Here is a 12738-nt window from a genome sequence, read left to right on the forward strand (position 1 = left end):
CTCTCTCTCTCTCTCTCTCTCTCTCTCTCTCTCTCTCTCTCTCTCTCTCTCTCACTCTCCCTCCTTCACTCTTCTCTCCTTTCCTTCCTCCTTTAGTTCCATGGTGGGGTAGGAGTAAGAGCAGGGTCTCTGTAGCCCAGGCTGGCCTCAACCTGCCTGCACTTTCCAAGTGCTGGGATAACAGACATGCGGCACCACACACGTAGTTTAAATAGTACTGAGCCACAATCATACCCCCAGAGCTGTAGACTATGCAAAGCCTTGGGGGCTTGCACATTGACATTGTTATAACTCACTGGAGCCTCCAATAGGTCACCTCTGTGGCTTACAGAGTTGTGAAAGAAGGTCAGGGGCACACACTGTCCCCTGGTATGTATGGTAATACACACCTGTCATTCCAACACTCTAGAGGCTGAGGCACAAGAACCCTGAATCCTAGACCAACCTGAGCTACGGTAAGAAGAGACCATTAAAAAAAAAGAGACACTTCTAGGAACTTTGCTCTGTGAGAGGGAGGCTAGCAAGATGACAAGAAAGCCCCCAGGCATAGGTAGAACCAAGCAGGCTTCCACGAAGAAGTGGGAATGCAGGCAAGAGGAGAGGTATCCAAACAAATGCATCTCTCTGTGCCTTGGTCCTGAAGACTCCTGGCCCCCATTAACAGGTCCCAGTTTGTAAGGACTTAGGGTACTGTTCCCACTTAATTCCTGGTCTTATCTTTATGGCCCCCATAGGGCATGTGGCCAGGACCAGGGTCAGAATAGGCCCTTCTGCAGCAATCAGTGCCAGCCCCAGATTGTCACAGATCACCTAAATAGAGCTCCAGGAGACTAAGCCTGGCAAGAATCATGAAGGGACTGAGCAGTGAGGACGGCCAGCTAAGACACCAAACCCTCCTGTATGCTAGACTGTCAGATACTGTAACCTGAGGGTGGAGAGAAGTGGGCAGAGACAAGTGGAGTGTGAATGGGTAGAGGCAGCGCTTAGGCTGAAAGCCACGGTTCAGGATAGGATGAGTCCACGCCGTCGGGGAGTGGGAGTGTGGGGGAAACAAGCATGGGAGTGGGAGGCGGGGCAGAGAGGCAGGGCTGGTGTGAAGGCTGTGGGAGGGGCCATGGGGGCGTGGCACAGGGAAGTGATGGGGCGGAGCTAGCAGGTAGTGAATAAGAAGTCATATATGAGGGCTGGAGGTGAGGCCAGGTAGGTGGGACGAAGTGGGCTCAATGGAGGAGAGTGGAGCATGTGGGAATAATGGGGGTGGAACTAGGCAAATGAAATAGGAGCAGGGGAAGAGGGGGATAGAAGAGGGACCCGGCACGCATCAAGAGAAGCGGGGAAGGAATAGGGGTGAAGAGAGAATAGAGGTGAGGCTAGGGCCGGAGGAGAGGAAGGCAGGGAAAGGGGGCAGGCTCTGTGGTCTGGGTTGGGGCTGGCTAAGGGCACAGAAGGAACGAGGGTGAAGACAGCAAAGAGGCTTGGGGGCATAAGAGTGGGCAGTTCAGAGGTGGAGCTAGAGGCGGGGTCATATAGAGTGAGTGGAGCATAGGTAAAGAAAATGGGGCGGGGAATATGGTAAAGACTGGGTAGGGCCAGGGGCGGAGAGCGCAGGTAGAGATGGGGCGGAGTGTATAGGAGAGAAAGAGGGGTTTAGGGGCGGATTCATACAGAGTGGATGTAGCGCGGGCAGGGAGACTGGGAGACTGAGTGGCAGTAGGCCCCTCTGGAGGCCGGACCTGGGTGGAGCCCTGTGGAGTGGGCGTGGTGTGAGGGGCGGGGTCACGAGGATGGACGGGGCATCTGGAAGGTGAAAAGTATGGGTGGAGGCGGGTCTTGGGCGGAGCCACGCGGTGGGCGGAGCTTTGTGGGCAGAGCTAGGAGGGCGGGCGGGGCATGGGCCGGGCTAGCTCGCCGCAGCTGCTGCGCCCCCAGCACGCGCTCACGGACCCGGGCCCGCGGACCGGGACACCGAGCAGGACGCCCGCCGCGCCCGGTCCCAAGCCTCGAGAAGCGGGGCACAGCGCAAAGGGTCCGGGCGCGGGCGGCAGGCAGGCAGCGAGGATCCCAGCCTGGGGCCGCCCGAGGTGAGTGTCGCCACGGAGGTGGCAGGGAGACGCCGGCGGGGACCTGTCGGAGCCTTTGTCTGCGGCGCGCGGCCCCAGTCGCGCCGCCTCTCCCTTCCGCCCTCCCAGGCACCGGATGGTTGCCGCACCCCTTGTCCGGGGAGGATGGGTACCCTCGCGCAGTGCAAGATCCCCTGCATCCGAGCTGCGAGGGCAGGACGCAGGCTCTAGAAGGGGACAGACGCGGGTGGCCTTGGCCGAGCCGGATCACGGCATTATGTCCTCCCTTGGTCACACCTCAGGGGTCCTTGCACCTGAAGTTCCTTCCGGACCCATCTCCTTCCATCACGCCCTTCTGCCCAGCCAGCTTCCTTCTAGTTCTGAAAAAGGTTATGACAGAGGCGGGGCCTGGGCACTGGGTCACGACCTCTGAGTTGCCCCTGAAGTCTCTCTTTGCTGGTGACCGGTGGCCGTGTGGGCCGGGGTCCAACTTTGATACTGCTAATGCTTCCTGCGGAAGAAACATCAAGGTCTGCTAGTGTCCGGACTGTGCAGGGACCTAAAGCATGGAGAGAGATGGGCCTGGGCTACCCCTCTGCCCTGCGGGCATCCCAGGCCTTGACCAGTCTGTGGCATTGATGTTACAGTCATCTATCCCCTGGCACTCAGAGGAGCTGCCCAAAGTAGCTCAAAACCCACAATCCTGCAGCGGGGAGTGGAGCCTTAGGATGCTGAGGGAGACTCCCTAAACAACGTCTGGGCACGGGACAGGGGCATCCAAGGGCATCTTAGTAAACAAGACTTGTGGCTGGAGCCAGAAGTTCAAGGCCTGGGGAGGTTGAGCAGGCTGGTTTTCCAAGTGAAATGTAATTTTTCTGCCTCTTCTGCTGACTGCACATGTGGGGCAAGCATCCTGAGAGACAATCCGTACAGCATCTGGGAGAGGCCAGTGGTGGTCAGCCCGGTCAGGGTTCAGTTAGTGCTGTCTGGCTGTGGGTTTGGCTTTCCTCTGCCTTTTTGGTTATCTCTTCTTCAGACTGGTGTTGTGTGCCTAGTTTTACAGGACTACTGAGAGCTCGGAGCCCTCTTTGACCCACAGGGTACTTAGGGGTGGCTTGCATCACTATTAAAACGCCAAGTGTGCGTAGCTAAATTTTTCCTAGCAGCCATCCAGTCCTTTGTGAAGTACTCTCTCACCCTCTAGGTGGGTGTTTGGTGCCAAGGATGGTCTGAAAACTAAATAAATGTCCTGTATCATCCACAATGCTTTCGTGACAAGCACCGAGGGGTCCGAAGTCAGGAGCATGGAGAAGAGCTTCTCTTCCAATGTCTATCTGTATGCCCTTGAATTTTAATTAAAGTGGACGTAGGAGAGGAGGGACCTGAGACCCTGGATGTTGCATGTTGGGGGCTGGGAAAAGAGAGAGATGAAAGCCATGAGGACAGTGTAGGTGGCAGCTGCCCGCCACGCTGACTGAGCCAGAGCAAGCAGCCTGGCAGGATGCCGAACACGTCCGCCTTCCCGGATGGTGTGGCAGAAACCCTCTCACGCTGTCTGGGAGACTGCATCATGGGAACCCCTACTGAAGAGGAGCCGGGTGTCCTCCAGGACTGAGCTTCCGTTCCAGGTGGACCAGGGGACACTGTGAATGGCGTTCCAACAGTGCCCCCCTTCCCCAGCCCCTCCTGTCTAAGGTTGGCGGGCAGTAGTCTGATCCGGTAACTCTAAGCCTTCACTTGCCCAGACCCTTTGGAGATCAGGGATGTGCATGCCGAGTGACCGACAAGACTGGAATTGTACCCAATGTCACTGTCACTCAAGCCCAGGCCAGCTATGCCTTAAACCCTTCTAAGTCTCTCCCGAATCCAGATATGACTAGCTACTAGGACCAGAGTGATGGGAGGGGAGCTCCACCTGCCTTCCTAGCACTCAGAGACACGTTTCCTGCCTCTTGTCCACTGACCATGAGTCCTGGGTCATTACCGATCGGTGTAGAGTTCCTTAGGTCCCAGATCTTAAGTATGCTGCAGGCTCCAAGGCCCCAAGGAGAGCACATCTCAGTCTCTGACCCTAACACCACTCTGTCAAGAGTTAGAGGATGCAGAGATGACATACCCAGGAGCAGGATTTCCTAACTGCTGGGAAGATCTCACCTGGGGATCTGGATAAGAGGTAAACTGAGGCAGCAGAGCTGCAGAAATGAGGACCTGGTAAAGAAATGAAAGCAGGTGGCTGTGGCACAGGGCATACTGGTGACACAGGTCCAGAAGTGATCAATGTAGTTCTTAAAGGTGGCATCTTTTAGAGGTGGGGCCTCCAGCTTCTTCCATGGCTTCTCTCATGTGTGCTCGGTGAGAAAGACAGGCTGTCTCTGTCCGTGGTCTGGGTCCACCGGCCAAATGTTATCATCACTATGCACGTTGCATGCTCTAGGAAGAGTGTGCGTCTTCTCATTATCACATAAAAATTGGAACAGAGTTTGAAAATTCATCTGACAAAAGTTAAAGGAAGAGAAGGGAGGCACTCCATGCACATGGGGCATTGCCTAGGCACAGATTCCCTTCCCTTCAAAATAAGGGCTGGTAGATCTGAACTGAAGCAAGAAACATTGCAGTAAGACTTCGATCTGTACGGCTCAGTGGTAGAGCCCCTGCCTAGAATCCCCCAGTGAGGGGCTGGGGGCGTGGCTCAGTGGTAGAGCCCCTGCCTAGAATCCCCCAGGGAGGGGCTGGGGCGTGGCTCAGTGGTAGAGTACCTGTATAGCTTGTGTGTCTCTGAGCTTTGCCCTCAGTCCCACAAAATATATTTAAACAAGTAAACCAATGGGTGAGGAGTGAATGAACCGAATGACCCTGAGGTACGCACCCTGAAGACTTAGCTGTGGGATCACAGTGCCCCCACCCCCACCCCCCGCCTTACTGCCTCATCTCCTTTCATCACAGTGTGAACTGCCATGGGCTCTATCGGAAGCCAGCGCCTCAAGGAGCCCTGCGTGGCAGCCACATCTGACCAGAGTGTGGTGACAAGCTTTAGCTTTGACAACTTCCAGCTGGAGACGACAGCAGAGGGGGCTCAGGATCCAGGCATCAGAGTCAGGGGTGTCCCTACTTTCACAGACTCTGGTGAGTAATGACATTGTCTGCCCCAGGGCAGTGACTGGCCACATGGCCCCTGGTGAGTCTTTGGGGCAGGAGGTGATTCAGGTTGCCATAGGGACTAAGAGGCTCAGTCAGGATGAAGTAGGTGGCTTGGGTAACAAGTAACAACTATGCCTAACTCTGTTCTGTGTCATGGACCTCTGCTAGTGGCCGTCCACAGCATAGCCCCTGGCTGTCAAGTCTCCTTCTCATCTGTGTTCTTCAAAGCAAACCATTCCCGGTTGCAGAGAGTGAGGATTAGATGTGAAGTTCTAGTCGCTTCTTTTCAGTCCCGCTGTGTGATTTAGAGCAAAGACCTAAACATCTCTGAGCCTGTTTCCCCAAACTGAAGAGCTGGTCCAAATGACTGTGCATTTTGGACTTGCAGAGCATCTCTGGGGTTAATAGGTCCAAGTTCAACCCTGCCATCATCCCTCCCTTGCTTGGGAACTTTGTATTCTTGAGGGACAAGGCACAAACCTCAATACAGCTGCAGCAAAATTCATAGTATCCCTTAGCACTATCTGGGAGCCACCTGTAAGAAGCACCTGGGAGCCACCTGTGAGGGTAGCACCTGTGAACACCTGGGAGCCACCTGTGAGGGTAGCACCTGTGAACACCTGGGAGCCACCTGTGAGGGNCACCTGGGAGCCACCTGTGAGGGTAGCACCTGTGAACACCTGGGAGCCACCTGTGAGGGTAGCACCTGTGAACACCTGGGAGCCACCTGTGAGGGTAGCACCTTGTGTGGATGGTTGTTCAAAGTACTGCTTCTGGATCGGACATGTTCTTGGCTCCCTTGCCCCTGTGTGGTGTTCTGCTCGATAAGCCCCATGTTGGGCTGCAAAGAACACCTGATCCTGTGCAGAGAGATGGAGTCACTTCAGTTCCAGCCCCCAAGGATGACAAGAGACATGGTGGGGGAAGGGTCCGGCAGACTGGGCCAGGGAGTAGGCGAGACTTAGGTGTCAGCGATGCGTTAAACTGTAAAGTCTACAAGTATGGCGCACTTGGCGTTGGAGGCAATGGCAATCAGCATTTAGTTAGAGAAAAATAATCAGGAGATGCTAGATAGAAGAAAGGAAAGAAGAAAGAAGATGGATAGGTGATAGATACATACATAGATACATAGATGATAGAGAAGTGATGGATGATGGATGGATGGATAGATGGATGGATACATGCTTACATAGGTACATAGATACGTAGGTGGAGAGATACATATATGATAGATAAATAATAGATACATAGATAGATGGATACGTACATACATACATAATAGGTAAGTGATAGATGACTGATGGAGAGAGAGATAACAGAAGATAGATATGGATAATAGAGAAGTGATTGATAGATGATAGATAGATAGATAGATAGATAGATGATGGATGGATGGATAGATGGATGGATGGATAGATAGATAGATAGATAGATAGAAGGCCAGATATGGTGGCTCAGACTTATAATCCCAGCATTCAGAAAGCTGAGGGAGGATTACCATAATCCTAGGCCAGCCTCAGCTGCATAACTTGACTTTGTCTTAATAAAGCCAAATAATAGATATCTGAAATGATAGATGAATAGGTAGATGACAGATGGATGAGTAGGAGAGGAGATAAATGGACAGAGAGCTAGATGACAGGTGGGTGGATAGATAGGTTGATTAAATAGACCACAGACTGGGTAAATGGATGGATAGGTGGATGGGTAGAGGGATGGATGGATGGATGGATGGATGGATGGGTGGACAGGTGGATGGATGGATGCATGCATGCATGCATTAATGGCAGAAGTAAGTCACAGCAGATGGTCCAAAGTGTACAAAGCAGGCAGGTCAGAGCAGCCTGGATCCCAGCCCAGGCTGAGATCACCAGAAAACCAGAAGCCTCACCTGCTTAGGTCAGGCCCACTCAGAGTCGTTTATCTCTCAGATGAACTCAAGGACCACTTTCTGTAGGACCTCCCTGGCCACACCTCAATGAGTCATGGAACAACCAAGGCCCAGGCCTCAGCTGCTGAGTGATGAAACAGCCCCTCACAGTGTGCTGTTTGCCAACTCAACTCCTTAAGCATACTTACTACCCAGATAAAGCCAAATCAGGGTCATGCCACCGCTAAGCGTGACACAGCTCATGTTTGGGCCCCTGAAACCATGGGAGCCCATTCCTCAGAGGCCACCGTTAACTGCCAGCAATCCTTGAAGCCCTGTAACCTCAATACAAGCTAGCAAATTGGAGCTGTAAAAAAAAAAATCATTTATTTTGATTTTATTTACATTGGTGTTTTGACTGTGTGAGGGTGTCAGATCCCTTGGACCAGGAGTTATAGACACTTGTAGGGTGCCATGTGGGTGCTCAGAACTGAATCCAGGACCTCTGGAAGAACAGCCAGTGCTCTTAATCGCTGAGCCATCTCTCCAGTCCCAGAGCACATCTTTAAGGGGGGGACCTGGTTGTGGGGGTGCATGTCTTTAATAGCAGCACTGGGGAGGCAATCTTCGTGAGTTCAAGGCCAGCTTGGTCTATACAGCTAGTTCCAGGACAGTCAATGCTACGCATAGAGATGCCAAACCTACTCCCTGAATGAAGGAAGGAAAGAAAGAAGTGGGGGGCGGGTGGAAGAAAGGTATATGTTTGTTTATTCTAGCGGGGTGGTGGGCACACACATGTTGTGGAGGTCAGAGGGAAACTTGCAGGAGTGAATTTTCTTCCACCAGACAGGTTCTGAAGACTGAATTGAGGTTGTAAGCTTTGGCCACACTCACCACTACCCACTGAGCCATAGGTTACTGATAAGGGCATGTAAGAGGAAATAAAAAATATTTAAGGGCCAGCGAGCTGGCTCAGTGGGTAAAGGGGCTTGCCACAAAGCCTGGTGACTTAACTTTGAGCTTCGGAATCCACATGGTAGAAAGAACTGATTTCCACAAGTTGTCTCTGGCCTCCACATGCAGTCAGGTGGGCAGCTCAGCAGGTGAAGTGCTTGCTGTGCAAGCATGAGGACCCAGGTTCCGATCCCAGCACTCACATGGTGGCTCACAACCATCCTTAACTGGTCCCAGGGGATCTGATGCCTTTTCCTGGCCTCTGCAGGCACCAGTGAGCACGATCCACAAATATACATTCATGAAAACACCTTTTTTGTTTTAGATTTATTTATTTTTATGCATGTGAGTACACTGTAGCTGTACAGATGGTTGTGAGCCTTCATGTGGTTGTTGGGAATTGAATTTTAGGACCTCTGCTTGCTCCGGTTGGCCCCACTCACTCTAGTTGTTCCTGCTCTCTCCGGCCCAGAACTTTATTTATTATTATATAGAAGTACACTGTAGCTGTCTTCTGACACACCAGAAGAGGGTGTCAGATCTCATTACGGGTGGTTATGAGCCACCATGTGGTTGCTGGGATTTGAACTCAGGACCTTTGGAAGAGCAGTCAGTGCTCTTACGCACCGAGCCATCACACCAGCCCCTCATGAAAACACTTCTATACATAAAATAAGTAAGTAATTTTTGAAAACAAAAATAAAAAGACCCAAGCAGGTTCCCATCCCAGCACTGGGGGAAGAGGGGGATCCCTGGGGCTTTGACCAGCCAGTCTAGCTTGATTGGTGATCTCCAGAATCATCGAGAGACTGTCTCAAACATAAGGTAGAGAGAGGTAGAGTTCCTGATGTCACCCACTGGCCTCCACACGTGCACCCCCAACACGTACACTCAGGGACATCTGTCACGTAATCATAGCATACATTCTTGACTGGCTCATTCAGGTTCCCTCTGCTGCCAGCAGACACCTCCCTGTTCACCACTCTGGTCCTGGCAGGTGTCCAAGCCTTTATTTCCCAAGGTTTAGGGCATTAGGGGCCCTGCATGCACTGGATTCTTGGGATCTCCCCTTAGCTGTAACACGTGGGATGGAAATGCCACAAGAAGCCAAATGTCCCTCTCACGCTGGGCTTAGTCTTCCTCGTTTCTACACACAGCAGCAACTTGCCATGCCCTTGATGTCCGGGATTAACCCCCCATCCACAAAAGTCTCCCTTGGCTGTTGAACCTGGACCAGAGTGGCAACACTTCATGCCCAAATGACAGAACCGTGTCTTGGGGTGCAAGATAAAGCTCCTTAGATCAGGGGATGGAGACATAGCACAGATGGTGGAGTGGTTGCTTAGCAGGTGTGAGGCCCTAGGTTCCAACCTCAGTATCAAAAAAATCAAATATGGTGGTGTGTGCCTGTAATCCCAGCACTCGGGAGGTAGAGACAGGAAGATCAGAAGTTCAGGGTCATCTTTGGCTACATAGGGTTGGAGACCAGCCTGAGCTACATGAGATCTTGGAGAAGAAAGGAAAACAAAAGAAAGCTACCAGATGAGTGGGGACAGAAATGAGTGTCTCATCAGCAGTTGCTAAAGAGACAATCACAGGTGCCACTGTATGTCCATTCTAGTTCCTGGATCCCAGCTTTCTATCTGGGGAGGCAACTGGACACTGCATTAGAGCATTAGACCTTGCTAGCCCCACAAAGCGTTGCCATGGCTGGTCCCATTGCAGGGTTGCCCCACCATTTGGCCAGGCCTGCTGTGGCTGAGGCTGTGGCCAGGGTGGTTGTGATGGGATGGCTTCTGGTGAACAGTGGCTGTGACAATGGTGGACAGCAGGTAGAGTGACAGCACTCTTGGTGGCCATAGTGGCTGGGTTGGCTATGTGTCTCGTTGCTGTGACAAAATGTCTGACAAAGGCAACTTAAAGGAGGGAAAAGGTTTGCTGTGGCTCAGAGTCTGAAACATACAGACCATCATGACGGAGAAGGCATGGCGGCAGGAGCGTGAGCTGGTTGAGAGATGAGTGCTCTTCAGCTCACTTTCCTGTTTCCATTCAGGCCAGAGCCCCAGCCGGTGGGATTGGTGCTACCCGTATGGTGGGTGCATCTTACCACCTCATTTAACCCAATCTAGCTAATCTCACATCAACATGGCCAGAGATTTTTTTCCATTGTGAGTCTAAACCGCATCTCTTTGACAACTGACATTGGTTATCACTGGCCCTCGGGAAATGGTTCAAAGGTTAAAGCACCTGCCCAGCAAGTATGGGGATCTGAGTTCAAATCCCAGAACCCATATAAAAAGTCAGGCACAGGAACACATCCATAATCCACCTGCCTCTACCTCCAGAATGCTGGGTTAGAGACCCTGTGCCACCACGCCCAACTAAAATTTAAAAAAGGGGGGCAGGAGCTCAGCGGTTAAGAGCACTGACTGCTCTTCCAGAGGTCCTGAGTTCAATTCCCAGCAACTACATGGTGGCTCACAATAATCTGTAATGGGATCTGATGCCCTCCTCTGGTGTGTCTGAAGACAGCGACTGTGTACTCACATACATAAAATAAACACACAAACAAACAAATAAATCATTTTTTTTAAAGCCAAGCACAATAGAGCCCATCTATGATCCCCCTGCCTCTACCTCCAGAGCACTGTGTTAGAGACCTGTGCTACCATGGCCAGCTAGAATTTAAATTAAAAAGAAGAGGAGGTAGGGCTAGAGAGATGGCTCAAAGGTTAGAGTTCTTTCTGCTCTTTGAGAGGACCCAAGTTCAATTCCCAGCACCCACATCAGGTGACTAACAACTGCCTGTAACTTCGACTTCAGAAAATGGGACACCCTCAGGTTCTATAGGCACCCGTGTGTGTGCACACACACAAACACTTGAAAAGTAGATAGATAGATAGATAGATAGATAGATAGATAGATAGATAATAGATAGATAGATGATTGATAGATGATAGTTAGATGGTAGATTAATAGATGATAGATAGATAGATAGATAGATAGGTGATTGATAGATGGTAGATTAATAGATGATAGATAGATAGATAGATAGATAGATAGATAGATAGATAGATAGATAGATAGATAGATGATAGGTAGAACAGGATAGGAAAGGAAACACTGGCATGGCGTCTGTGGTCTTATAGATAGTGATCGCATGCCTGGGCCCTGGTGGTGGGCAATGCCGTGGCGGTGTAGATAGCAACCGTGGTGCAATGGCCACAGCCCATGTGTGCTCACTAGTCTCTCCTGGTGTCTTCCCACTTAGCAGTAGAGGAGCCTGTGCCAGACGACCGCTACCATGCCATCTACTTTGCCATGCTGCTGGCTGGCGTGGGCTTCCTACTGCCATACAACAGCTTTATCACCGATGTGGACTATCTTCATCACAAGTACCCAGGTGGGTCCCTCCTCCACCCACACAGCCCTCAAAGACATCTCAGCACCCTCTCCCTGGCTGGGGCCTTCTGAGAATCCCAAGGGGCGGGACCCCACCTGAGGATGTTGCCTGGAGACACTGCAGATTACAGCATGGATGAATACCTGTGGTGGGACCTTTATTTGGGGAGCGTAGTAGTTACTTTTCTCGTTGCTATGGTAAAATGCCTGACAAAAAGCCATTGAAGGGAGGAAGGGTTTATTCTGACTCAGTTTGCCAGATACGGTTCACCCTGAGAGCAAAGGCATGGCAGCAGGCAGGGAAGGCACCGTGATCAAGGCAAGAGTCTGGCTGTTCATACTGCTGTCACACTCCTATAAAAACCCAAGGCCCTCCTCTGGTGATTCACTTCCTCCAGGGAGGCTAAAGGTTCCACAGCCTTCTCAAAACAGCGCCACCTGCTGGGGATCAGGTGTTGCAACATGTGGAGCCCATGAGGGACATCTCACATTTAAACCTCGACAGGGAGTAGAGTCGTTTATGGACCTGTGTGTGGAAGCTGAGTTAGCCAGGGACCACCGTGGCAGACAGAGAACCTCAGCTCCCCTGGCAATTGTTGAGTGAACTCAGCCTATCCACCGATTTACTCAGAAGTCAGCCCCTCAGGGAGGGTGAAGAGTCTTTGCAGGTGATTGAGGAGGCCGGAAGTTCCTCTCTGAGTCACTGTCCCTCTTCTATCCAGGGACCTCCATCGTATTTGACATGAGCCTCACCTATATCCTGGTGGCATTGGCGGCTGTGCTCCTAAACAACGTTGTGGTGGAGAGGTTGAACCTGCACACCAGGATCACCACAGGTAATCCTCTTTCCAGAGACTCCAGGCTCCTCCTTCGAGCTCCTAGCCCATGGCATCTGCCCACCCAGCTTCCCAGCCCCACCTGTGAAACAGGTGCTTTCTCTAGGACCAGTGCAGCCTTTGTGGTTGGAATCAGAGTAAGGACAAGTACAATGGCACCGTCTCTTGTACATCCCTAGGTCCTTACATAAGCCCTCCCTTTATCCATAGATTTAGCCCCAGTGGCTCCTTCTCCAGGAAGCTCACACCATTTCCCTGTAGACCAATTTTTCTTTCTTCCTTTTTTTTCTTTTTCTCTTTTTTCTTTCTTTCTCCCTTTCTCCCTCTCTTTCTTTCTTTCTTCTCTCTCTTTCTCTTTCTTTTTTCTTCTTTCNTTCTTTCTTTCTCCCTTTCTTTCTCCCTTTCTTTCTCCCTTTCTTTCTTTCTTTCTTTCTTCCTTTCTTTCTTTCTTTCTTTCTTTCTTTCTTTCTTTCTTTCT

General features: G+C 51.4%; 1 protein-coding gene across 2 annotated transcripts in view; it reads left to right on the forward strand.

Moving 5' to 3' along the window:
• Positions 1 to 12738, forward strand: part of Slc29a4 (solute carrier family 29 member 4) — a 29495-nt gene that overhangs the window by 8037 nt on the left and 8720 nt on the right. The window contains exons 1-4 of one of the 2 annotated variants that reach the window (XM_021163774.2): positions 1938 to 2081; positions 5004 to 5183; positions 11294 to 11425; positions 12147 to 12260. In XM_021163774.2, coding sequence (XP_021019433.1) covers positions 5015 to 5183; positions 11294 to 11425; positions 12147 to 12260 — 415 coding nt within the window. In that variant the 5' untranslated portion in view covers positions 1938 to 2081; positions 5004 to 5014. Of the gene's footprint in view, positions 1 to 1937; positions 2082 to 5003; positions 5184 to 11293; positions 11426 to 12146; positions 12261 to 12738 lie in introns of those variants that run through there. The other variant, XM_029477758.1, reaches the window with a different exon arrangement.

Source organism: Mus caroli, chromosome 5 (assembly GCF_900094665.2).
Source record: "Mus caroli chromosome 5, CAROLI_EIJ_v1.1, whole genome shotgun sequence".
In the NCBI taxonomy this organism is placed as follows: domain Eukaryota; kingdom Metazoa; phylum Chordata; class Mammalia; order Rodentia; family Muridae; genus Mus; species Mus caroli.